This window comes from Polyodon spathula, chromosome 1 (genome assembly GCF_017654505.1).
Source record: "Polyodon spathula isolate WHYD16114869_AA chromosome 1, ASM1765450v1, whole genome shotgun sequence".
Taxonomy (NCBI): domain Eukaryota; kingdom Metazoa; phylum Chordata; class Actinopteri; order Acipenseriformes; family Polyodontidae; genus Polyodon; species Polyodon spathula.
In genome coordinates this window covers 12,625,905-12,651,601 of record NC_054534.1, presented here as the reverse complement: position 1 = coordinate 12,651,601, position 25,697 = coordinate 12,625,905, and the positions used below count along the sequence as shown (strand labels likewise).

Here is a 25,697-nt window from a genome sequence, read left to right as displayed (position 1 = left end):
GGGTCAGAAAGTCTGCTGTTCTAAACAACACCCGCAAGACCAAACTCCGCTCACATGAGATGCAATAAATTTGAATTTCCATTCTGTGCACTGAATTAAAGTAACCTGACAGAGTCATTATTTTCAAGTGTTTTTGCCTTAGGCCAGGTTAAGTATATTACTGGACTACAGAAACCAGTACTGTAACACAGCAAAGCAGCAAAATCTTTCAATTACAGCAAAGCGCGGAAATATGTGAAAGGGTTATGATGGTATATATATATATATATATGTGTGAATATATATTTTAAAGATTTTTTTTAATGTCCCCGAGACGGCTCAGTAGCGGCATTTGAATAGTACCTGCTCTGCCTTAGGTCTCTGGGTGAGTTTTGTTGTTTGAACTGGAGTCTGTATTTACTACAGTACCAGCCCAGTCAATGCTCTGTGCCAAAATTTTAGTCCGAAGTGACCCTCCCTGGCTTAGAAAGTCTGCTGTTCTAAACAACACCCGCAAGACCAAACTCCGCTCACATGAGATGCAATAAATTTGAATTTCCATTCTGTGCACTGAATTAAAGTAACCTGACAGAGTCATTATTTTCAAGTGTTTTTGCCTTAGGCCAGGTTAAGTATATTACTGGACTACAGAAACCAGTAGTGTAGCCCAAATATTAATTGTCCAAGAATACAGTAGCCCAAATATTGTCCAAGATGATCTGATCCAGGTCTGTGAAACCAGCCATGAAAACAGACAGTTGAAAAATACAATGGCTGATCAAGAACAAGGTATATATAGTGCTTTGCAAAAGTATTCAAACCCTTCTTATGGTGTCCCGTTTTATTAAATTACAAAATGATGCATATACATTTTTTTAAACTTAATACACATTTTATTCAAAACTTGAATGCTCAAACTGAAGACTTCTAAGGGTAAGATAAGTTACAGTAAATGTCAGCAAAAACTAAAGAGAAAAAACTGAAATATGTTGATTGCATAAGTATTCAGACCCATCAACTCAATATTTGGTGGAAGCACCTTTGGCAGCAATTACAGCCGCAAGTCTTTTTGGGTAAGTCTCTACCAACTTTGCACACCAGCTTGGTGCAATTTGTGCCCATTCTTCTTGGCAGATTTGCTCAATCTCTCTCAAGTTACTTGGGGATCGCTTATGGACAGCAGTTTTCAAGTCTTTCCACATATTCTCAATAGGATTCAAGTCAGGACTTTGACTGGGCCACTCAAGGACATTCACTTTCTTATTGTTAAGCCAGTCCAGTGTAGCTTTGGCCTTGTGCTTTGGATCATTGTCCTGCTGAAAGGTGAATTTTCGCCCCAGTTTTAAGTCTTTAGCAGACTGAAACAGGTTTTCCTCTAGTATTTGCCTTTACTTTACTCCATCCATTTTTCCTTCAATCCTAACAAGCTTTCCAGTCCCTGCTGAGGAGAAGCATCCCCATAGCTTGATGCTGCCACCACTATGCTTGACTTTAGGGATGGTGTTGACTGAGAGATGTGCTGTGTTGGGTCTGCGCCAAACATAACGCTTGGCATTTAGACCAAAAAGATCTAATTTGGTCTCATCTGACTACAACACCCTTTGCCACATTTTTGCAGGATCACTCAGTTGCTTTGTTGCAAACTCCATGTGGGCTTTGAGATGGCTTATTTTTAGTAATGGCTTCCTTCTTGCCACCCTGCCATACAGGCTACTTTTGTGAAGTGTTCTGGATATTGTTGACTGATGCACATTTTCTCCCATCTTAGCCATTGAACTCTGTAGCTCTTTCAAAGTTGTCGTTGGCCTCACAGTGGCATCCCTCATCAGTTTCCTCCTTGCCCTGCTGCTCAGTTTGGAGGGACGGCCTGATCTAGGCAGTGTTACAATGCACCTTCCATTTCTTGATGATTGAGTAGACTGTGCTCACTGGGATATTCGGATACTTTGATATTTTTTTGTACCCTTCTCCTGATCTGTGCTTTTCAAAGACTTTATCCCTGACTTGCTTTGAAAGCTCCTTGGTCTTCATGGTTGAGTCTTTGCTTGAAATTTACTACCTGACCAAGGAACCTGACAGAGACAGGTGTTTTTTTTTTTTATTCTGAAATCATGAGAACACTAATATTGCACACAGAGAGGCCTTTTAGCTAATTGTGTGGCTGGTTTTGAGCACTTGAATTAATTTAGGTTTGGCACAGCAAAGGTTTTTTTAATGCAATCATGACTTTTCCATTTTTATTTCATATTAATTATCTATTTACGTCCTTTTGTTTTTGCTTTGCATGTGTGGTGTAGGTTGTGTATATGTGAAAAGCTGTGAGAGGGGCCTGAATACTTTTGCAAGGCTTTAGGTAAATTAAATATGACTGAATGTGTTTATTTTATTTTGGTCTGGTTGTGGCTCCACTTCATAGTGTTGGAGTCATTTGATAAAATAACTAAATGCTACAGTAACAGCAGCTGTGCAGCAGGAAGGGTTTAGTCAGAAATAAGGGTTCCTTTTCAGACAGGTTTATGTTTTGGAATTAGATTAAACTACATGGATCATCTCTGCATCCTTTCCCTTGGTGCTTTTGAAGAACCTTATTCCGGATTTGCTTTGAATGTTCCTTCGTCTTCATGATGGAATTTCTGTTAGGAAATGTACTAACCAAATGTGGGACCTCCCAGAGACAGGTGTATTTAACCTGAAATCATGTGAAATACCTTAATTGCACACAGGTGGACTCCATTCAACTAACTATGTGACTCCTAAAGACAATTGGTTGCACCAGAGCTTATTTAGGTGTGTTATAGCAAAGGGGGTGAATACTTATGTAATCAATTATTTTCTGTTTTATATTTAATTAATTTAGAACAATTTGTAGATTGTATTTTTCACTTTGCCATTATTTTGTGTTGAGCCACTGTGTGTGTGTGTGTGTGTGTGTGTGTGTGTGTGTGTGTGTGTGTGTGTGTGTGTGTGTATATATATATATATATATATATATATATATATATATATATATATATATATATATATAATATATAAATCATTGTCATCACTTAAATTGCTCTTTTATTATATTACAAATGGTGGTATTGGGATCTCAGTGTGCCAAATGACAATGGGGTGCAATGCTGTGTTGGACTAACACTGTCTTGTTATCCTTTATTTTCTCAGTTTCTGGAAACACTGAGCTAAAACCTTGCTTACTTTTACTTTGTGGAACTTCCTATGATTCTTGTATTAGAATGGCTGTATTAGAAACAAGTATACTTTTTCAGAGTCATTCAAAACAAATCAAATAATAATATCAGTCTCTGGAACAGCACTAAATATTTAACATTTACCAAACGAAAACATGAAAAAAAATATTTTTTCAATTAAATTGTGATTGTGGTTCTCACGAATGTGATTGTCGACACTGGAGCTCCCTGCTGAAGGTCTGTGCATTTGCATGCAAACAGCGTGAGTTACAAATTAGAGATTAGGACAATGAGACAGTATCTTGGGGAGGCAGCTATATACTACAGGCTCTGTGTGTCATGGTTTTATATGTATTTGGTTTTAAACCTGTTTGCAAAGTTCAAATATATTTATTGAACTCCACAGTTTGAATTTCTAAAATAGAAGGCCTATAAATAGATTTTTGTATTGATGAGTAATCACAGACATTCACTGAAGGTGTCCTTAGGGTAACCAGAACAATCCCTTCCTACTGAGAACAGTATCAGATTTAGTAATAGCTCATTTCAGGAGTGAGTAATTTCTTGTTGCTGTGTTCTAAAGGGTCAGTGTGTGTAATTAAAGGGCCACAATGTTTTTTTTCTGCAGATGACTGGTTTTGCATCATGTCCAGGCATTGTGATCATCACTCTAATAACATCCCTAATCTCCATCCCTGTCAAGGCAGAAATATGGACGAATGAAAGTAAGTCTGCACTGTTCACACAGCGCACGATAAATTAAATTTCACAGTGGCTGTTTTTATGTATGTGAGCTGTAATCATGTGTGGAATCTTTTTTTTTTTTTGTTCTGCTTGTAAAGAAAAAAAGTATCTAAACAGCCTCTGATGTACTTTGTGTGCTAGAAAAGCCATTTTCCCTTGTAGGACTGTCAGTGTAAGAAGGCCGTATATCACAATTCTTGCAGGCCTGCTTATCTGTTCACAAACAGAAAAAGCAATGTGTGATATTGTATAGCAAGTCAGGAATAGCCAGATCTTTGTTGTCAACTAGTTTAGAAACATACTTGCTCAAAGGTCAGAAGTTATCAATCAAATTTAACTGTGAGACAGAGTTGAGTTTTTAATTTTAATCCAGGATTATTCATGCGAAAATCACTGTGAGCTCAGTGTGAGCATGTAAGCAAAAGGCTGTCGATGCAAGGGAACAGCCTGCTTCTTCCAACAAGCTCTAGTGATACACTGCAGTGTCATGCTACCATATATGTAGAAGGTCAGTACCATTAATGGTGCTGTAGTCTGCTAATAGTTCTACTGTGATCTTTCGAGTAATGCAATGTAATAATGTAATGAGTGGTATTTGGTTTTTTGTAACAGTGTTGATTCACAAAGTTATCACCTCTTTCAGTGCCATTAGTACTTCTAGTGTTCAAAGTACACAGTTTCATGGAAGCTGGTCTATTGTTATTTGCAGGTGGTGATACAGTTTGATCTGTACAAACAACATGAAGCATAGTTCTTGTGCCAGTTCTTTAAAGTGTTTGTTAATAGTGACTCCTCATTTTTTCTACATGTAATACTGCCACATTTGAGCCTGTTTGACACCTGCCATACTACTAAACTATGCTACTACAGTATCAATTGCAAACCTTTGCTTCAGTTGAAAGTGATTGAGAAAAGCAAATGGTCTGTTTGAGGATTGAGCATGAGCAGAGATAAAGACATTTAGTCCTTATCCTACTACTCCCAAAAATAAATGTTAACCTTGAGTTATCGGTTTCCTTATCAGTTAATTTGCACATGAAAATGCAGTGTGATGTCTCTTGCCATGTGGTTGTGTTAAGCCAAGGTCAGGGACTAGATTAGCCATCCCAGTGCTACATAATCTCTGGCAAAGCAGAACTATGCTCTCTAGGGGCGTACACTATGCTATTCACAGGGACTTGCCTGGTTTGTAGTTAGCGCTATTAACTATCTGCTCTTTCTTGCAAAGTTTCAGATGTCCAGTATGGAAGAATAGGATCAAATGTAACTCTTTTATGCAGTGCTTCCAGAAATGGGTATGTAGATACTTTTCCATGTGGGTAAGGGTATTGTATTATGTAAAATATTTGACAATGGCAGTATCTTCAGAAACAAACTAAACTTGTTGTAAATTAGTATTTGTTAATAATAATAATAATAATAATAATAATAATAATAATAATAATAATAATAATAATCTGCTGACTGAAAGTTGAACCATTTTCCTTTACCACAAATGTATGCATTTCTGTAGCAAAATACATCCAAGGTATAGCATTCTAGAAAAAGAAGGGGAAGGGGCTTAAATATATGTTCTGCCTTTTCTTGATTAATTTCTTACATTGCAATTCTAGGAAATGTTATTTATCTCCCCATGTATAAATATGCTGTAGGTCCATTTAGTTGTTATTTGCATGAGCAGGGCTTGGCATTTGGTTAATCAGGTATTTCTTTGGTGTGGATTCACCATGTCATGGTTTAGATGGGGCTACTGAGCGAGTATTGTACTTTTTCAGAATCTATTATCAACTGAAATCAACCATAACTTCAAAAAGAAAGTCAACCAAAATCAACACTTATTTGCCAATGTAAATGATTAAGATTACATGGAAAGCCAATACAAATTTAGATTTAATTGTCATTTGAGTAATCTTTTTTAATTGACAGCTCTGCAGTGGAGTGGAGACTGAATGGCACTCGAGTTGCTTCCTCATTTGCAGTCTTACAGAATGGGAATCTCATCCTGACCAATTCAGACTCCACAATGGAAGGCAATTACAGCTGTCACGACAAGAAGGGGCAGCTCCTGACAGCCACAGCACTGAGGCTTGGATGTAAGTCACTGGTACATGCACCCCTATCCCCATCTTGTTTTGCTGGTGCTTAGTTGAATTACCCACGTCCTGAGGGTTTCTAGTTTAATCCCTGTGATGTTTGTGCAAGCCCGTTGTATCCAAAGGAATCGTGTTGTTTAGAATAAAGCAGGGTCTCATCTGACATTAATCCCTGATAGTACACAATGGAGACCTGTTATGAACCTTTTTTGAAGGTTTAATTTTTTTTGTTTGTTTGTTTTAGAGATTTAGAGTGTTACAGTTATCTCAAGAACTGCTCATTCAGTTGCCACGAAACTGTAAGGACCTTCTTTAGCACAAGTTACATCAAATATAATAGTAAATAATGTTGCTATCGGGTGTGGATGGGTACAGGAAGATGTATAGAGACTAGTAGTCCCTCAGTTCCACTGGTAAGGTAAAACAAACTTTATTTGACCTTGTCACAGAGACGGCCGAAGTGGGCGGCGTCAGAACCAGGAAAGGTAATGCAATACACAAAACACAGGACGGATGAAATGAAGTGATGAAGACGCCTGTTGGCGCCGGTTTAATACAAAATAAAAGGTTTACACAAACACGAAAAACACAGGACACGGCACTCTACGCCAAAATAAATAGACACACGAAAACAGACTAAACTTAACAAAACGGTGCACGGACAGACACTGACAAACACGGTGAGCGGATACTTTGTTATTATTATATTACTACTTTACTTATTTCCTCCGTCTCCAATCCCGTTCTCCGCTCACCGAACACCCAACCCCAGTATGTGACAACGTGCATCTATATATACTATTGTGCTGGGATTCAATTACCAATTAATTATTCACTTGAATCCCAGCACGTGAATTAATAAAGTGCAATTCCCCGTGCTCACATATTACTACATTTTACTTGCACGTGAAGTGCTGTGCAATCCTCGTGCCTAAATACACATATACATTTTTAAACACTCGTGTTACACAGACCCGTTTATATCCCGTGTACCAATGTCTATACACCAACATTTAAACACACCACACGCAACACATAACAGATAATATACACAGGGGCGGACACTTTGTTACAGACCTACACAGATGTAAGGCGCAACAGTCACAGTTGTACAGGCTCATCCACTGTCAATCCTGCACAGCAACTCCTTTTTTCCCCATCCTATTTATTGAACTCTGCCTACTTTTCTAACTCTACTGACTTATGTGATCCTAATCCAATGAAACGCGCCACCCCTGTAACAATCCCCCATGCTTAGCATAGAGTGATAGTCAAATCAACCTAATGCCAACATCAAAAATGTACTATTTTAGCAGGGAATTATCAACATGACATTCTCAGACTGGTCAATGAATACCTGGACCAAATGAGCCTAGACCCTAGACCCCAAAGTCTCTAAGTCCCACAGTTATTGTAAATTAGTCAAATTTACAGGGGATTTTGCTGGACCAGGTTTGTTGGTTTATCATTGCCACATTTGTTGCCATTTCAAAACCCAATTTTTTTCAGCCTAGGTCCAGGGGCTGTAATTTCCCAGTGCTGCCTCTGGGATGAAAATGTGTTTTATGTTATCATCAGTAATTTTGTTCAGTAATTCAAGGCTCAGCTGAGCTTCATATCTGGTCAAAGGTAATAACAGCATATATACAGGGTGATTAGAAAGTAAGTTTACCACATTAATGTAACATATTATTGATTATTATTATTATTATTATTTATTATTATTATTATTATTATTATTATTATTATTATTATTGTGTAAACTTACTTCCTAATCACCCTGTATATCCTCCCCAACTTTCTTAATTTTGTTTAGGAATTCATTATAGTCATGATGAAGTGCACCATTTATTGGCCAGTTTCTTGCATGCAGCGTTATATTTTGTCTATGATACCCATTTTCTGCAGCGGTTATAACTGAACAATTGACAATACCTTCAGCTGCACGTAAAGTTAACAGACATGTTACAATGGCTCTAAACTAGCTTGGAAACTTGGAAACTAGCTTTTATGAAAATAAGACAACATACTTCATGTTTTTACATGCATAGAAAAAAATGGATTGCTTAAAGGTATTTAACTGTAAAACCCACCCCCAACACAGAACACACACAATATTATAGGTTCTGAGCCACTTTCTGTATCTTTAAACAGTCACCGATTTAGTGTTGTGCAGTAAGTTTCTAGATGCCATGGTCTGTTGGCAAGAGGAAGGGAAGTTCCCAACAGTCTTTGGTTTCCTGAAGGGAAAGGTGGTAGAGAGATTGTTTATTGTTGAGCACTTGGATTTACAGTGTTATTTTACATAGATGTACTTTTCTTATTACATGGTCATCAGTGAAGAGTAAAGACAAAAAATCCAGTTTCCAGCCAAATGACCCTTCTAAAAGTTTACCACAGTATTTTTGTGTGGCATTTTTGCAGTATTGCCATGCTTTCCCCATGATTATGCAATACATTGACCATATTATCCTGATTTGCCATGTTTATTAATATACTTTACCATACCTCACTATTCTTTACCATGCTTACCTATGTTTGTACTATGCTCTCACTGGGCTTTATTACACTTTGCAAAGCTTTTACTGTGGTACACTTTTATAAAGAATTATTTGTCTCAGATATTTGATTTTTCATGTTTTTGTTCGGTCATTTCAACTAGACACAGTTTTTTTTTTTAATCATGTTTTTGATGACTCACTAACCTGAAGAAACAAAAGTAGTCATGACAGGAAGGTGCTGCATAGCACAAGGACAACAGGTACCTTTAAAGAGTACAGGTAGTGCCACTGATGCTATTACATGACCACAACAGGTTTCTAACATCACATCCGACAACATCTCTGATGCACAGGTGGCTGCCGCACCTACTGTGCACACCAAATTGCACTGCCTTCCATGAATACTACAGCCTACAATACATCAGCCCAGCATTGATGAGCTGCTTAAACTTTCAAAAAAGAATATGTCCCCACTGAATAATTTAGTTTATATAATACCATAAACGAAGAAAGCATTTGAAGCTGTCCTGTTTTTCTTTTAAATCACATCTTAGAACTGGTTAATTTGAGAGAAGAATATCTGGCAGCATTTTAAAGTTTCAAACTGTTTCAAAACCTTTCTGTTAAGTTATTTGAAGTCAAGTTAAAGGTTGCATCCAAGAAAAACAGACATCCGTAAACTATTTTTAAAACCAGCAAGGACAAAGCCAGGCATTCATTTTCCTGTTTGCATTGTCCTATTGCCCTGGAACTGCAAATAGCCCCTTTTGTTAAGTGAATATGTTTAATTTCGAAACTACTTTGAACCACTATTAAAGAGAGAAAGTCCTATATTTAACTATGCTGACTTGGTGGTTTATTGTTATATGGATGCTCTCAAGCTTCGTATGTCTTCTATTACAAATTGCTCGATTTGGCACATAGATTTTGAGCTGCTTCCCAGGTTTGGATTTGGACTTTCCAACAGTTCTTCCAAGTTTGGATACTTTGGAGTATATTATTTACCACAGCACTAAATCCACTTGAAATACTATCCTGTCCTAAAGCTCCAAAAGGTCAGGGGCCCTTTGTAAAGAGCCAAAAGTGTCAAAATCTTAATGGTGTAATATTAGCAATAACTAAGTTGTTTATTTTTTTTATTCCTCTCAGAAGGAATTTGTACGTGTTGTTAGTTAAAATGCAGTGTGGCCCCATCTGTCTGAGATTTATGGAAGTTTTTAAATGTTCTGTCATGTTCTGTCTGTGTGACTGATAAGCATGCAGCACAGCAGTATAGCAGCTAAAATGTTAGGACAAAATAACATGGAGGGGACTAATATGCAGGCCTTTTTATATAAAAAGTAATCTTTTGCTGGTTTCGTAAACCTAATGTTGGTCTACTAAATGATACAATAAAGAGCATGCAGTGATTTTACACGGTGTACACTGTAATATTCTATGGTTCTCTAAAAACCCATAGACCTTTTTTTTTTTTTTTTTTTTTTTCAGAGGGAAAGTACCCTCTTCATTTCCAAGATAGATCTCTTTAACAGCAAGGTAAACTGCAACCTAGGAATGCAAATGGCCAATACATTGAGATATAAGGAAGTTATCTTCACATGGGGTATTTTATTTTGTTTTTAGGATATTTTGGGGTATTTTATTTTGTTTTAGGATATTTTGGGGTGATTTGAAAACCCTGGAAACTTAGCAGTGTTCATTTGTTGTTGTTCATTTAAACACACAGACGCTCCAGCATTACTGAGAGTCCACTGCATAGCAGCAAATTACTACAGCATCTGCTGTTCCTGGGAGCAAAATGTGAAGACATTTCTGCCTACTGAGTACATCACAACCTTCAGGTGGGAGATTCATTCTTTTAAAGAATACATTCAAATTCCACGTATTATCTGTCCAACCTGCCAGTGGACCTGTAAACAAACATTTCAGCAATTTCCTTCATCATTGTCTTGTGGTATACTTTTAAAGAACCTATGAACCCCAGAGTGAATAATATGGATTTAAAAACTTTAACTTCATTCCAACCAGAGTTGTAATGACTTTACTCGCAATTTTTCATGACTCGTCTCGAGTCATTGCCATCAAATGACTCGACTCGAGACCCTGCAAGCAAAGACTCGACTCGACCCGACTCCCTGCTCAAAAGACGTGACTCAAGTCATTGTCTTTGTGATAAAATCAGTAACAAACTTATTTCATTTTCAGTACATGCAGCCCCTCTCTAACAACATGGACAGTACAAAGTACCAGTGGTAGTGAAGTTTACGTTTAATAATTATACAGTTGACCAGGAGAGAAACAAGCAGGCTGCATCCTGCCAGCACTGTAAAGCGACAATATGAAAAAACTGCAATCAAAACGTAGCACCGGTAACTGCCCCAAATTTATACCAGCAGGTTTTTAGGTTTTTTTTCAACAGCTAAAATGAGAATCTGAATGCATTAAAAACTCCGGCACAATGCAACAGCGGTATTTTTCAAAAATGAGTTGGTAGTCAATATTTGATATTTAAAAAAAAAAAAAAAAAAAAAAAAAAAAAAGCCAAAATTTAGCAACATGCAGAAAAAGCACTGATGAGGAGTTATTTTTCAGGTTTTGTTAGCACACAAATAAAGGTAGTGAATATATGGAAAACGTTTCTAATAAGTCAAATCTTGCCTAGTGAGAAGTATTTGGTGCTCACTATTCTCTTTTTATTTAATGTATGTATGGTTGTGTGTTTTTTTTTTATCTATTTATTAATGGACACCATATCGCTTAAGGAATTTTCCTTTTAAATCCAATTCTGAATGAAACATTGTTTACAGTACACATTTTTGAAGCTAATGCAAACTAATAAAAACTACAAACATTTGGAAGTTTACCTAAACTAATATTAGGTTGTCCAAGGTCAGTGCTAATCGGTGTCTGTGAAACTAGAGATTTATGTTTAGTCTTGGTTAAAGACTTTAAGGCTAAAATGTTTTTTTTTTCTTTTCTTTCCAGTCATCTTCTACTTTAACATATAAGTAAAAAAAAAAACCTTTAACTTAAAGTTTCATATGTATGTATATTACAGTATAAGACGTGACCAGACAGAAAGTTTAAAAGATTAATTTGTTTTTGTACTTTTTTCAGTCCAGTGTTGTTTTGTTATGCCATTAGGACTCCAACAGACACCTTTTTATGTTTTGTTCTTTTGTGAAACAGTATTTGTTACTTAATGTCTAGTTGACATTTAATGGAAAAAGACTCCGTAGCTCAGCTTACTCTAAGAGGAGAGCTATGTAGTACATATTCTTTGTTACCTGTGAATTTTATAAAACTGAATTCTATAAAATTTCGTCTCAGTTTATTTATTTTTCTATTAGTCTCCTATGTGTTAAAACCTTGAAGTAATATCTCAACATGAAATTAAATGCCTCCAAATTTCTTTCATTTGGTTAAACAAAACTGTAAGAGTGTGTCAGTGTTGAGATGTGAGAGAATATTTTGATATGTTCTTTGTTCTGTTGTATCATTCATTACTAAACATCCAACCCAAGTGAGCACATACAAAGGGGACTTTATATAGTGGCAAATGTGCTTATAAATAGATCAAGGAATCAAATTCACATAAATGGAAAGACTAAAACAAAGCAGAAGTTGTGGACTTTTAATGGTGAACAGAAGTGAGGCAAGTATGACCACATTATTATGTGTCCTAATTTTGTATTTTTAACAGATTTTTTATTTGTTAATTTATTTATTTTTATATATGGATTGCTAATCTCCTGTAAAACTAATCTAGATATCTTGAACTGTTAAAACCAGTGCTTAATTTGTGCTGGGGCACAGACCCGGAACCTGTGGGCGTGCAGAGTAATATTCCTTGTACCTCCTAGTTAAAAATCTCATAAAATGCTTTATTTTTAAATTCTCAACACAGTTGTATCAAGGCTGCAGGTTCTTGGGTCCGCGCTAAAGAGAGACAGCCCATTGCCACGTTTGTAGCCTACTTTTAAATTACTTTACGATTTCAGCTTGAGTGCTGTTAAGTAAGATGCCCCTGGCTGCAACAACATTGTAGTTTTTTATACATAAATAAGCTTATGATTTGAAAAACGTCATAAACGACACAAGCAACTTCTTACACTGCTTGGTTTGATAAAAAATGTGAAAGCTGAACATTAATTTCAACAAAGAACAACCACAACTTTTTTAATGAAAAAAATATATTGTAGCCTACTTCAATAGAAACATCAGCCTGCTATATTGTATTAAACTGAAACAATAAAAAAATAGTATTTTTTAATGCATATAACGTAATTACTAGAGAATAAAAACATACTAAGATAACAACTACCTAGCCTAAGTTTTTTTAATTAATCATTTTTGTAATCTACCAGCGGCTTCTGTTGCATACACATCACTGATAATAGTGCAGACTGTGGATCAAACCAATGTTCGTGTTCGGGTGTGTATTTATTTATTTTTTTAAATCAATGTCGTCTTTTTGGAATCCCCTGAATGCCTTTTAATTTGTTTGTTTTTTAAACCATTTAAATGCAAAACCATAACAAAACATGTGTACAGGCTTTTTTTTTTTTATTTTATTTCTTATTTGTCCTGCTTTGCCTCTAATTAATTTTTCTGCACGTACTACTACTTTATATATGATGTAGAATAAGTGAATGTAAGCATCTAACACTAGTACATACAATACTCTTTCAAATAAACGTGTTATGATTTTGAATGATTTTGAAGGACGGTAATGTTGTCATTGCTTGCGCCCCGGCACCTCTTTCTTTACAAATTAAGCACTGGTCAGAACTAATGACTTAGAAGTGACTCGAGCCAGATTGGTGACTCAACTCGAGCAGTTTAGTGACTCGACTTGACTTGAGCTTGGCATGTCAAAGACTCGACTCGAGTCTTGACTCCCCAATGACTCAACTCAAGTACCAGTTTTGGTGACTCGTTGCAACTCTTATTCCAACCCGTAGTTGGCATTTTGCCCTTGAAAGACTGGATTGCTTCAATATACTATAAGCAGGAACTCAGTTATGTAAAACTTAGACGATTTCTTTTGGGAGCATTTCCAAAACAGGGTGATGATCAGATAATTTATGTGTTTGTAGTGCTGAATATTTGCTGAATACAAATATTAAAACTCTCCAGTGAAGGTGTAAATTCAGTATATCTCCTTCAGTCACAGTTTTTTTTTTATTTGTCTTTTAAAAATTTTAAAACAGTTAGAGAAGTAGCCTATCGTTACTTAAAAAAAAAAAAAAAAAACATAATGCTTAACTCTTAATGCTAAAGTAAGTACTACAGCAGTGATATAGGTAAGCTGTATTGTTTTAAACCAGCTGCTCATTTCATATTTCAAATTTTGGCCAATTATTACTGTAGCAAGCATATAATAATTTGAAAATGTGTGTGTCAAGTAAAAATGTGCAGTGTGAAATATATCGGCTACAATGACAGTTTGTTAGGCATTTTCCAGGCAGTTGCGGAAATCATTCTGGTTTAAGCATTGATTTAACGTTATGAAACTCTGCTGTGAGTCATTGTTTTACATCAAGAGTGCAAAATGCACTACGCATAATGAAACAAAGAGGCTCCAATAAAAAGAAACATTAGCATGGCAAAATTATTTCAATTGTATGCCTAGGATGTCTGGCAACATACACATATAAACATCATATTCCATAAAAGGTACACTAATACAGCGTTTATCATCGTATTCATAGCTCCACTAAGCGCAACACAGGCAGTTTATTTTCATTTAGTGTGGATTTATTACTGTATTTGAATAATGGTTTTGGAGGAAACTGCCAGCAACAAGGTACAAGTTTCAGTCTCAATTATGTTAGCAGACAAGCGACTCCAGTGGGATAGCCTACTTACTGATTTTGAGTTTCAAATTATTTGAGGTAAGTGAAGAAATATTTTAAAACATATCTAAAAACATACAGTACGTCTTAGTGTTAAAATGTGTTTTTAATGGTTTTGCTGCACGTACTTGTGCCCCGTGCTCAGAATAAATAATTCGACAAAGATGGAGATTTTTCATGGGGTACTCCAGGGCACGGCAATTAATCTCATGTAACAAATATGGGGTGGGTGAAGTCCACCAGAAATCAAGGGTCTTGTTTCCAGTGCTGTCCTAGTATATGAATCCAAGAAATATGAGTTATTTCAAGTTTAATTAGTCCCGCACAACACGTTCTATAATCTGTTCTCAATGTGTGCAGGGCAGTAGTCCATAATGTTTGACGCTATATGCGCTTGGCTATATGAGAAGAAAAGAACAGCAAGGGTTGGCTGCTATTCAGCTGAAGAGTAGCGTGTTTAATAATTCAAAGATCGTTCTGTTTGTAATTTATTCAGTTTCTTCTCTTGAACATCTGCTTTAGCTGGGAAACCCTGGATTGATGTATTACTGTAACTGCTGGTTTTGAATCCCCAATAACCTTCAACTTGCTGTTGTAGAAATCTTGTTTACAGCCCACCAACTTAACATCATTGTAAAAATGATCACATGCTGTCTGACTGAGGGGGATGGAACCATTTGGTGGTATTCATTACACAAATGGTAAATCAGCAATACATGCCTGAAAGTGGGATAGCAGAGACCACATATTTGACAGCTTTCTCTTTCAATAAGATTAACTATACATATCAACAGCAAACTAAACTGGACTTCTAAAGCTTTTCATGCCAAGGCAGGCAACACAAAGCTTGCTCATAATATTGTGCTGTGGGTGGCTCTCTTCCACTCCAAATGGAAAATTGGCACAGTTAATGTCAGAACCTTTTAATTTGATCTCTGTCTCTACAAATCAAATGCCAGCTGTGTGCATAATAATAATAATAATAATAATAATAATAATAATAATAATAATCTGGAAAGGTTTTTTGGTAATACATAAACAAGAGTGCTGGCTTGCGTTGTGTGAAAGGATAGCGTCACAGCCCATGCTGGTGAATGTCAGGAAGCAGACCCAGAGACAGAAGCTGCAGTTTAAGGAGCTGTTACACACTTATTTAACCGTAAACAAGGAAAAAGTCACAAGGGCCAAAACTAAATGTTTTGACAGTACAAAAATACAAATCATTTTTATTGTCAGGCTGGGCATTAACATTACTCACGGTCTCACCAGCAGTCCATCCTCCCCCCACGACCTAATTATCAATTGTTCAATTATTCACTCCAGCCACATTTTCAGTTGGAGTTGGCGGGAGAGATTAACTCTTTCCCTGCCAAATCAACACAACGGGGTTCTCACCAGCGCTGTTGAACGTAACGGGCCGCTACGTTGCTACTTGGAAAAATGAGGCTGTAATCAGGCCGCTACTGTGTTTTCAGTTTGCTTAACGGCCAAATATATATATATATATATATATATATATATATATATATATATATATATATATATATATATATATATATTCCTCCACTTTGTAACAGCTAATAAAGTAATACAACTTAAATCCATGCACGTATAACACTTTCTTGCATAATGTATGAGGACAGCTCACGACTTTGTGATTTCTTTCATTAAGACGTAATTCTGCATCATTATGCTATTATTATTATTATTATTATTATTATTATTATTATTATTAGCAGTTGTCACAAAATATACACACTGAATTTAAATAGTGTGATATAACTACGCTACTTTTTTCTCGTCTGACTGTCCTCTAACATAGTTACCACGAACAGCTGAAGACGTGCGAGCCCCTTTGCACTCCACTCCTCAGGCAGAACGAACGACTGTGCTACTCGAGTGTGTACAAGTGTAAAAATGGCACTGCTGTATTCTGTCAAAAGTGGTACTTGCAGGGGCTGTGGCTGTTTTTTTTTTTTTTATTTATGTTTTAGACCTGTTTTTTGTTTTATACAGGGCGTGCACCGTCAGCACAATCACTCGGAGGGACTTAATTTCGCAGCTAGCCCTGGAGCTACGGGAGAAACATTTTGATAGACACGAAAGCCGGCTGGAAATGTCCCTCAACCTTCAGCCAGCACAGCACACACAGAATAAAAGACAATGCCATGTATGATGATCATAAATAAAAATATTAAATTGTATCCGATTGTTTGTTTTTAATTTTCATATCGAAGCCGTTTTAAAATGGAGCCGCACATTTCGCGGATGCGGCAGTTGTATGTAGTCTGAAATCTCAGCGGTTGTACTTTTTTTTAAAAAAAAGTTTAGAAAACGTAACATTTATGCTATTTTTGAAAGAAGAATATAAACAGCGCTAATTATGTCGACATAATCGTAGGCCATTTTAATGTTTAGAAAGATAAAAACAGGTTTCGGACAGAAACGATCACGCTATGAAAAAAATCTGGTTTCCCCTCAGTGGAATGCCGTGCATGCTACGGAGCACATCAACCTATGACGCAGGCTCTGCATCTGCCTACTTTCAACCGTAGATATAGAATATTATCCTGACAACTACTTCCACAAAGCGTAAGCATATGCATGGCTTATCCTTGCTCACCCGCAGGGGATTGCGCAGATCTCCGTCTCCCCCCACCGTCGCTTATCTACTTTTGAATATGCTTTATAAAAGAGTACTTTTGAAGTAGAAATAAAACATCCAGAGCATACCCCAAAACAATGGGAAAAAATTCCTTTTGCTTTTATTTTTCATGCTTTGATGTTTACTTTTATAGTTTCAAAATGGTGGACACATTTCAAAATGTTTGCCATGCCCATTTTTGTCCCCATGTTAAACTCTTTACAAAACAAAAAAAAGGGTATGTATTTAGTTGTTAATATTAATAATAACACAAATGTTTTGTTCTGTTCAGGCATGCCTCTAAAGCGAGCGAGACATGTCATCAGGACTTCTTCAGAACAAATGTGTGCACCATAAAAAACCCAAGAAATTGGCACTCTTCTTATGTGGTTAACATCACTGAAGTGAACCCTCTTGGATCCACATTTACCTTGTCTAGAATACAGTTCCATGATATTGGTAAGTTGGTAAACTCAATTGAATACTTGTTTACTATTTTTTTTTTAAAGGTTTTTTACAAACACGTTTCATTTCAGGCTTAGAATTCAGAATCCTTGATTGAGTCCTGAGACTTTTTTTTTTTTTTTTTTTTTTTAAACGATATCTGTTTTTTTTTTTTTTTTTTTTTTTTTTTACAGTGTTTTATGTTGTTATACAGAAAAAAACAATATATATAAAATTTGGCCTAACCATAAATGGAAAAATACCATTTTGCTAATATGCCAACACTACAGTTATGTGAGCAATTAAATAGTTTAGAACTACAATTAAAACTTCCATACCGGTCTGATGTAACCACTTCAGGAAAGCATGAATTAGGCAGTGTTTACAAGCATGTCTACACTTTCAGCATGCAGGAGCTATGCCTGAAACATACTGTATTTATTCACTCTGAATAGTATGTAATAGTTCCTTGGAAACATTTTCTAACAATATGTCCATATGTGAGACTGCATGCTGGTATGTTGATGTAAAATGCTTTCAGCACACACTGGGATAAATTGTCAGAATGATTGTACAGGAGCAAATTACATGCAGTGTGACACCTTTATTACACTTGTATTTTATAATTGCAAAGCAAAAGTCAGTTGTATTTGCAGAGACAAAAACATACACTATCTGACATTTCAGTTAAATAATGAGGCTCATGCAGATTGTAATATCAATATTTATTATTTTACTATAGATTTGTTATTCATTTGTTATTATACTTTGTGCAAGATTCTCAGAAAATAAGTATTTTTTCAAATTGATTTTTGCATTAAGGTTTATGAGAATCGCTTGGATTATTATTTGCGATATGTTAGCTTAATAATAATGAGATACTGTACTTGTGTACTTAAATGGAGAGTGTGTCTGCTAGTTATCCTTTTTTTTCCTGAGGAATTTTCATACTTAAATGCCGGAAGTGTTTGTCCATTATCAAAGCTGATTATGAAAGCGGATTGCTGTTTATCAATAACAAAGACACATGAACCTATGGATTGTAGCTGCACTAATTACATACTTTTGTTAATTATAGTGTGAAAATGTATTACACTTTCTTTAAACAAATATATAACATATACATTGTGTTTGGATTTGCTCATTATTGAATGCAATATATATATTTTAAATGTACTACAGAAACTACTGTAATTATGCAAAATAATCTCTAATTACTAGTGCACTGGCAGTATAAATCCCTTCTTTATACTGATCATCCCATATACTTAAGCGTTTGTAGCCTGTGTGTCTCTCAGTGGCTTTGACGGATTGCAACACAAATTTTGTAGACATTTCTGATTTATTAGATAGCATAACCTCATTTTTTATAACTAAATGCTCTCTCGGTTATCTTGAGGAAAGTTGTCCCATATTATATGCTAAATTAGGTGGAAAACATTCCCTTTCCTCGAGGAGTGAGATTATAATATGGCAAGCCACCCCTAATTGCCTCTTTTATTATCTGCTTATGAGCAACGACTGCCTGCTGGTTCAAATGGCAAGCTTCTGTTTGTTGTGGTCAGTAGTGCAGCCTTGGCTTTGCGTAGTGCTCCTGTCCTAATTGTGTTCTGTTGTGCTGCAGTGAAACCAGATCCCCCAGAACGAGTCTCAGCAGAGCCTGTCCATGGTTCCCCAAGAAGACTGCGAGTGCACTGGGAGTATCCGGCCACCTGGCCCAAAGAGAGCTCTTTCCCCCTGAGGTTTCAGGTCCAGTACAAGCCTGTGGAATCACGGTCCTGGTCTGTGGTGAGTTTTAGCAGGTCAATTTCCTGTGGTTTGTGGTCAGATGACAAATGCTGAGGTTTCAATTGTTTGCCCTTTGTTGACAAGTGCCAAAACAGAAGCTACTAGAAAAAAAAGGAGTTTGCTGTCAGCAATACAGCTGGAACATTATAGAAGAAAATGTTTCAGTCGCTTTGCATACTCCGTTTGTAGTTCTTGTTTATGTTTACTTTCCACTTTGCAGCTTTGTGCAAGATGGTAACGTAGGGACTGCTTTGTCCACACAGCAAGCACAATGCATTCCTTACATGTACAGGTAGTGGACAAAAAAATTGAAACACCTGAGTAAGTGAGGGACACCAAGTATACTGAAAGCAAGGGCTTCCACACAGGTGTGGCTCATGCTTTAATTAAGCAGATAACATCCCAGCATGCTTAGGCTCATGCATAAAAATGCTAAACAGGCCTGGTTGGCTATAATTATGGCTAGCATGGCTGCAAGAGGAGACCTTAGTGACTTTGAAAGAGGGATGATTGTTGGGGCGTGTTTGGCAGGAGCTTCAGTGACCAAGACAGCTCAACTTGCTGATGTTTCACGAGTAACAGTGTCTATGGTAATGTCGGCATGGAACTCCGAGAGAACGACATCATCAGCAGAGGGCAACAGTGGGTGGAAGCGCATACTCCAGGCAGTGAAGAAATGTGATATGGCCAGATGAATCATCCTTCACCTTGTTCTCGACAAATGGACGAGTGCACGTGTGGCGCCAACCTAAAGAACTCTACAGCCCTGAGTGCTTGGTTCCAACAGTAAAGGGTTCTGGTGGTTCCCTAATGTTGTGGGGCGCATTTTCATGGCATGGTTTTGGTACACTCATTCCCTCAGAAGGCAAGGTCAATGCTAATCGCTACTTAATGGTACCGAGTGATCATCTTCACCCCATGTTGCAGAATTTTTTTCCTGTCGGGGGGGTCCTTCCAGGATGACAATGCCCCCATCCACAGAGCACGTGTGGTCACCCAATGGTTTGATGAGCATGAAACTGATGTTATCCATATGTCATGGCCTTCTCAGTCACCAGATCTGAACCTAATCGAGTATTTGTGGGATATTCTGGAACAACGTCTGAGACTGCGTTTTCCACCTCCATCAACCAGGCATGAGTTGATTGACTTTCTTGTGGAAGAGTGGTGCTGCATCCCTCCTGCAGAATTCCAGAGGCTGGTAGACTCTGTACCATGCCGCATACAGGCCGTACTGGCTGCACATGGTGCCCAACGCCCTATTAAGTGACTTTACATTGTTGTCTCCATTTTTTTGTCCACTACCTGTAGCTAGTGCATCAGCTATTCCAATAGATGGAATATTTGTTTCATTGGTTGGTCCCCCTTCTGATATCCTGATTTGATATGTAAATACTGTAGATAAATGACTAAAACAGTTAGTAAAGTGGTAGATAATGTAGTAATATATGTGGGTTGGAATTAGTAAACTAACATAAGCGCTTATACTGTATTTGTAAACTTGAAGTTTGTTTTTCGGGTTCTCTACTGTATGTGGCTAATCAAGTGGGAAGTATTGTAACCAAGGTGTTATCTTGATTTCATGCCACAGAAAAATATAAAAGGATAGACAGTAAGATTATTATTTATTTATTTATTTATTTATTTATTTATTTTTATTTGTTTTACAATTTTTCAAGAATACCATTATTTAAAGAATAGTTTATAATTAAGGTTTGATAACTTACCCGACTGTTATTAAAGAACCCTATAACTGTCTAAAACAGGTCTGTGATTATCAAAACTGTTTTGTTCATAACAAACAGACTTTGAAAACAATGTCTTTCAATAAACTTGTATAAATAGGTGGAAGGAAATGAACTAAATAAGTATTTTGCTGTTCATGAAACCACCTGGTAGCTTTATTTAGTCAGGATATCCGAATTCAAAATCTTGTGTTTGAAATAATGCCACTGCTGGTCAAAACATAGCTGCATGTTGTTGTTGTAGTGAGTTATCTCACAGACACAGACTGCAGTGTCTCAGCAGCGCTCATTTGAATAAACCTCAGCCTTTTAGGTTTATATACATGTTTGAAATATGTTTAAAAAGCTAACATTCTGTACATTAAAATAGCTGATTTAGTAGAACAATAAAGAAATACAACAATATACTACCTTGAAAGAATTATTGGATTTTATTTTTTATTTAGTTTTCAAATTAACTTCAGTTTGGGAAGTTCTTCGTGAGCAGAAGCATGTAGGGTTGTTTTGAGCTGGTTGGTTTATTCATCTGTGCACTAGTATCTGTTTTATTTATGTAACACAGGTGGAAACTACACAGCTCACGACAGAATTAACAGATGTGTTAGCTGGTCATTTTCAAATAATCCAAGTGAGAGCAATGGATTTATTTGATAATGGAAACTGGAGCAAATGGAGCACTGAAATCAAAGCTCTTCCTTGGCTTGGTAAGCATCTTTGTACACAGTGCCTGCCAACTGTATGGAAAGCTTAAATAAATCCCAGTAAGAATAGTTTTTTTTTTTTTTTTTTTATATATAGATACCATACATGTCTATTTACTTTATACAAATTATCGCTACTTTGGTTCTTTTAAAATTAGTTTTGTCATCTGGGGTAAATATAAGGTTCACATTGTTGCTTCATCAGGGGTAAATTCTCCAGGAAAATCACGCTTCTAGGAAAATCTATACATAAACGTAATCCTAACCTAAAAGGGTTACCCCAGACTGCTATTCAATCCCCTAGTCAGGTGATCAAAATAATATTCTCAACACAAGAGATGCTATTCAAAGTGTGGAATCTTCCAGATCATTTTGTACTGAATGAATCAAATATATTCATGTAGAGAACAGGCATCCCTGTAATCAAGCAAACCATTTATTGTTCAGTGTACCAGAAGGAAACGTTTTCAGCAACTTGTTGGTTTGATTTGGTAAACGTTCTGTAAAATTTCTTTAAACAATTGGAAGAAAATGATACACTACCAGCATATAAACTAACCACATTTGTATTTTGTACATTAGAACCAACTCCTAAACCAGAGGAGTCTGAAAGCAGTACACAGAGTCAGACAGAAAATACAGATCATTCTTCAACTTCAGAATCGAAAGGTAAACGTTAGTACAGTATGACTGTTAAGGACTTAAACCAATGCAAAGTTTTTACTAGACTGGTAAAAATGGTAATGTTATAGAAATATAGTGAACCGTCATGTAAAGTGTGAAGCTTGAAGAGTAAGTAGCGGGGTTACGAAACATATAGCGTCACACGTCCCCACGTGTTGCTACAACTGTTTAAATAATGTACCTGTAATTGTTCTTTTCATTGTTAACACCCGACAACTTTTTACTTATAACTTTAAAGTCTTCTTTCAAAAATTTCCGCTCTAGTGCACTGACAGTGTAAGAATCATTGCTCACATTGTCCAACGATCCATGATGTGGTGAGGAACAGAAAAGCCAAAGCACGTTACGTTGCTATGTTTTTTTTTTTTGTTTTGTTTTCTTGTTTGTTTGGTTTTTTTTTTTTTATCTCTGTTCCTGCAGTGATTTAGAGCAGTAGTTTTCAACTAGACCCTGAATTGAAATGATAATTTGCTTAATTAGACCTTTTTAATTGTTTTCAGCTCTTAAACAGTTGCAGATTTCAAGTCAGCTATAATATTTTATAAGTAACTTGAACTCTGCAACTGTTTAAGAGCTGAAAACAATTAAAAAGGTCTAATTAAGCAAATTATCATTTAAATTCAGGGTCTAGTTAGGTAATGGAGAGCTCATTTGGAATGAAAACTAGCAGACACAGTGGTGCTCCCAGGACCAGGGTTGAAACCCACCGATTTAGAGGACAGATCTCAAACCCTAGTGCACTAGAGCAGACATTTTGAAAAGAGCTTTGAAACAGACTTTAGAAACAGAAGTTAGAAGTGTAAAAAGCTGTCTGGATGTAAACAGTGAAAAAAATTACAGGTACGTTATTTAAACAGTTGAGCAGCATGTGGGGACGTATAATGCTATATTTTTGAATACTGTTAACATTTAGTTTTTACCCTTTTAGAAAAATCAAACTTTTTTTTAAGTAAATCTTACCTAATGTGAAAATCTCTAGGTAAAAAGGTCAAGCTTCTAAATTTAAATGCGATTTGGCTACAGGTTGTAAATATCATGCTGCAATTTGAAAAAAAAAATGAAAAAAAATGAAAAAAGAAAGAAAATGTGGGATTGAAGCTCACTATCAGCAGTTACACTTGGTGCCAAAGGAAACATCCTATATTAGACCTTGAAAAGTATAGATTGTAGAAAATGAAAACCTTTCATCCTTTCAAACTGTTTCAACAAACATGAACCCGGGAAACCGACTTCTCCTTTTTAAATGTACAGGATTGTACTGTATGTGTTTATTTAAAGTTCTGTTAATAGGTTGCAACGTGACTGGGCCAAAATAAATTGATGTTGTGGTTTCGGTTATGGTGCAGATTAAAATAGGGCAGGTAGGGCCAAAATCTTTTCTAAATATACAACCAAAGAAATGAAAAAAAAAAGACAGATTCTGTGAAACAGTATAATAAAGTGATTAAACTTATTGGATGCTATACATTAGAGGTACCTTCATAATAAAAACAAATGTGTTGTTTTCCTTAAACTGTGTGTGCTGATACATAAAGGAACACCTGAATAAGTCAATTATGGCTTATTGTACTGTAAATCTATATTTCATATATTGAAATGGTTTTATGATTCCCACTGAAAATATAAAAGTTGTTCAGGTATTTTAATATTGTGATGTTATTGTAGATCACTAATGTAAAACCTAGTTTAGCATAAGTTCCTTTATGTTAAGCAGAAACATTAAGAAAAAAAGTTTGCTTTTATCGTGACGATGACAATACTGTACTTATGTGCACTATATACATTAACGCAAAAGGGAATTTGAAGGTAAAATTATTATTAGTTCATTATTAGTGTATCATCATTGTTACCTGTAATTTTAGCTGTACACAGCTTACATTCAAGTTACAGTAGGTCTACACACAGTAACCAACGGGCGGGTTTTGCAAGGGTGATTTTAACTCCCTCCCTGCCACCCAATAATTTATCCACACACACACACACACACACACACCTACACCAATAATAACACACAAAACGATACACAAATAATAAATAAACTCAGAGGCGGGATGTAGTCGGCCACAGTGTCCGTGTGTAAAAACACTTAGAAAGGCACCAAAGCATAAAAAATGATCAGAGAGGCGGATTGATGCCTCCAGTTTGATTCCTTTATTTGCTTTTGTTAATAATGTGCATGTGTTTTTGTCCGTTTAGTTGAAAGCGAAGAACAGTATGAGAAGCTGTCCCTACTCGTCTCTCTTGGATCCTTAGGAGGGGTTTTTCTGGCATTGTTGGCTTTTTTTGCCATTTTGATCTGGTAAGATATAGTGTAATTGTCTTTTTGGTGAGGTATTTGCCATAGTTTGTGGATAATAATAGATGTAAGAGAAAAGAAGATAACAAGTCACCTATTTCACCAAGCTTCTATAAACTAGTGTGCATGATCTCTTCAAGCACATATTTGAGTGCAGACTTACATTTTTTCACTGTACATCCCAAAAATTTACCAAGATACAAAAAAAATGCTGTGGTATTTTTTTTTAGTATTTTCAGTGTTGTTGTTGCTTGGTGTTTTGGTGTCTGCTTTTTAGCTCAAATACTGGTACATCATGCTGAAATATCTTCATAAAAACCACATATAATGTAGTTATCCCTTCAATGTAATCTGATACATTTTCTTCTTATGGGTCACCAGGGGAGGGAGACCTTACAAGTAATTGCTTTAACATAGCCAGCTGGATATACAGTGGTGGCAGTCTATATGTTATTCCAGTTAAAGCTCAGTTATTGGCCATTTTATGATTTCATTTAAGCAGATATAAATAATGACAGAAAAAAACTTTTAGAAACCATTTAGTTAAGACATCTTCATTCTTTTGAAATTGGTCAGTGGTTTGTTTTAGAAGTCAAGGGCCTCCAAATAGCATTTTCCATGGTCTGTCCAAAATAGCTGGAAATGTAGTTTCCAAAATCAATAGTTATTTTTCTGTCACAATCTGTCTTTGATTAGAGTTATTAGTGTACCCTTCACCAGCAGTACTTTATTAGTCATAGAGTTAAATAAATATACCATAATGGGCTTTTTGATATATGAATTTCTCACATAGCATTTTGACATCTGACTGAAAATTGCTGTTATGATTTTGTAAGGCTTTTCTCTTCATTTTGTTAAGGGTAAGACATAAAGGAAAGGAGGAGACGTCAAAACAAGAACTTACCTCAGTGATGAAGATGAAATCCCTGCCAGTGTAGGATGTAGGTATACATTGATCTGTTTCTATCATGTTGCTGTTCAGATAATACTCTCTTAAAAATGACATGCAGGATCTCAAGACACATAAAT

At 36.1% G+C, this 25,697-nt stretch overlaps 1 protein-coding gene across 1 annotated transcript; it reads left to right on the top strand.

Moving 5' to 3' along the window:
- The first annotated feature begins 3,798 nt into the window (after window positions 1–3,798).
- LOC121314302 (interleukin-11 receptor subunit alpha-like) lies at window positions 3,799–25,609 on the top strand. The gene is made up of 10 exons (XM_041247411.1): window positions 3,799–3,895; window positions 5,143–5,209; window positions 5,841–6,007; window positions 10,235–10,349; window positions 17,303–17,469; window positions 19,079–19,242; window positions 21,550–21,691; window positions 22,271–22,357; window positions 24,569–24,671; window positions 25,528–25,609. Exons 1-10 carry the CDS (start codon window positions 3,799–3,801, stop codon window positions 25,604–25,606), a joined length of 1,188 nt encoding a protein of 395 aa, XP_041103345.1. The 3' UTR covers window positions 25,607–25,609.
- The last annotated feature ends 88 nt before the right edge of the window (window positions 25,610–25,697 follow it).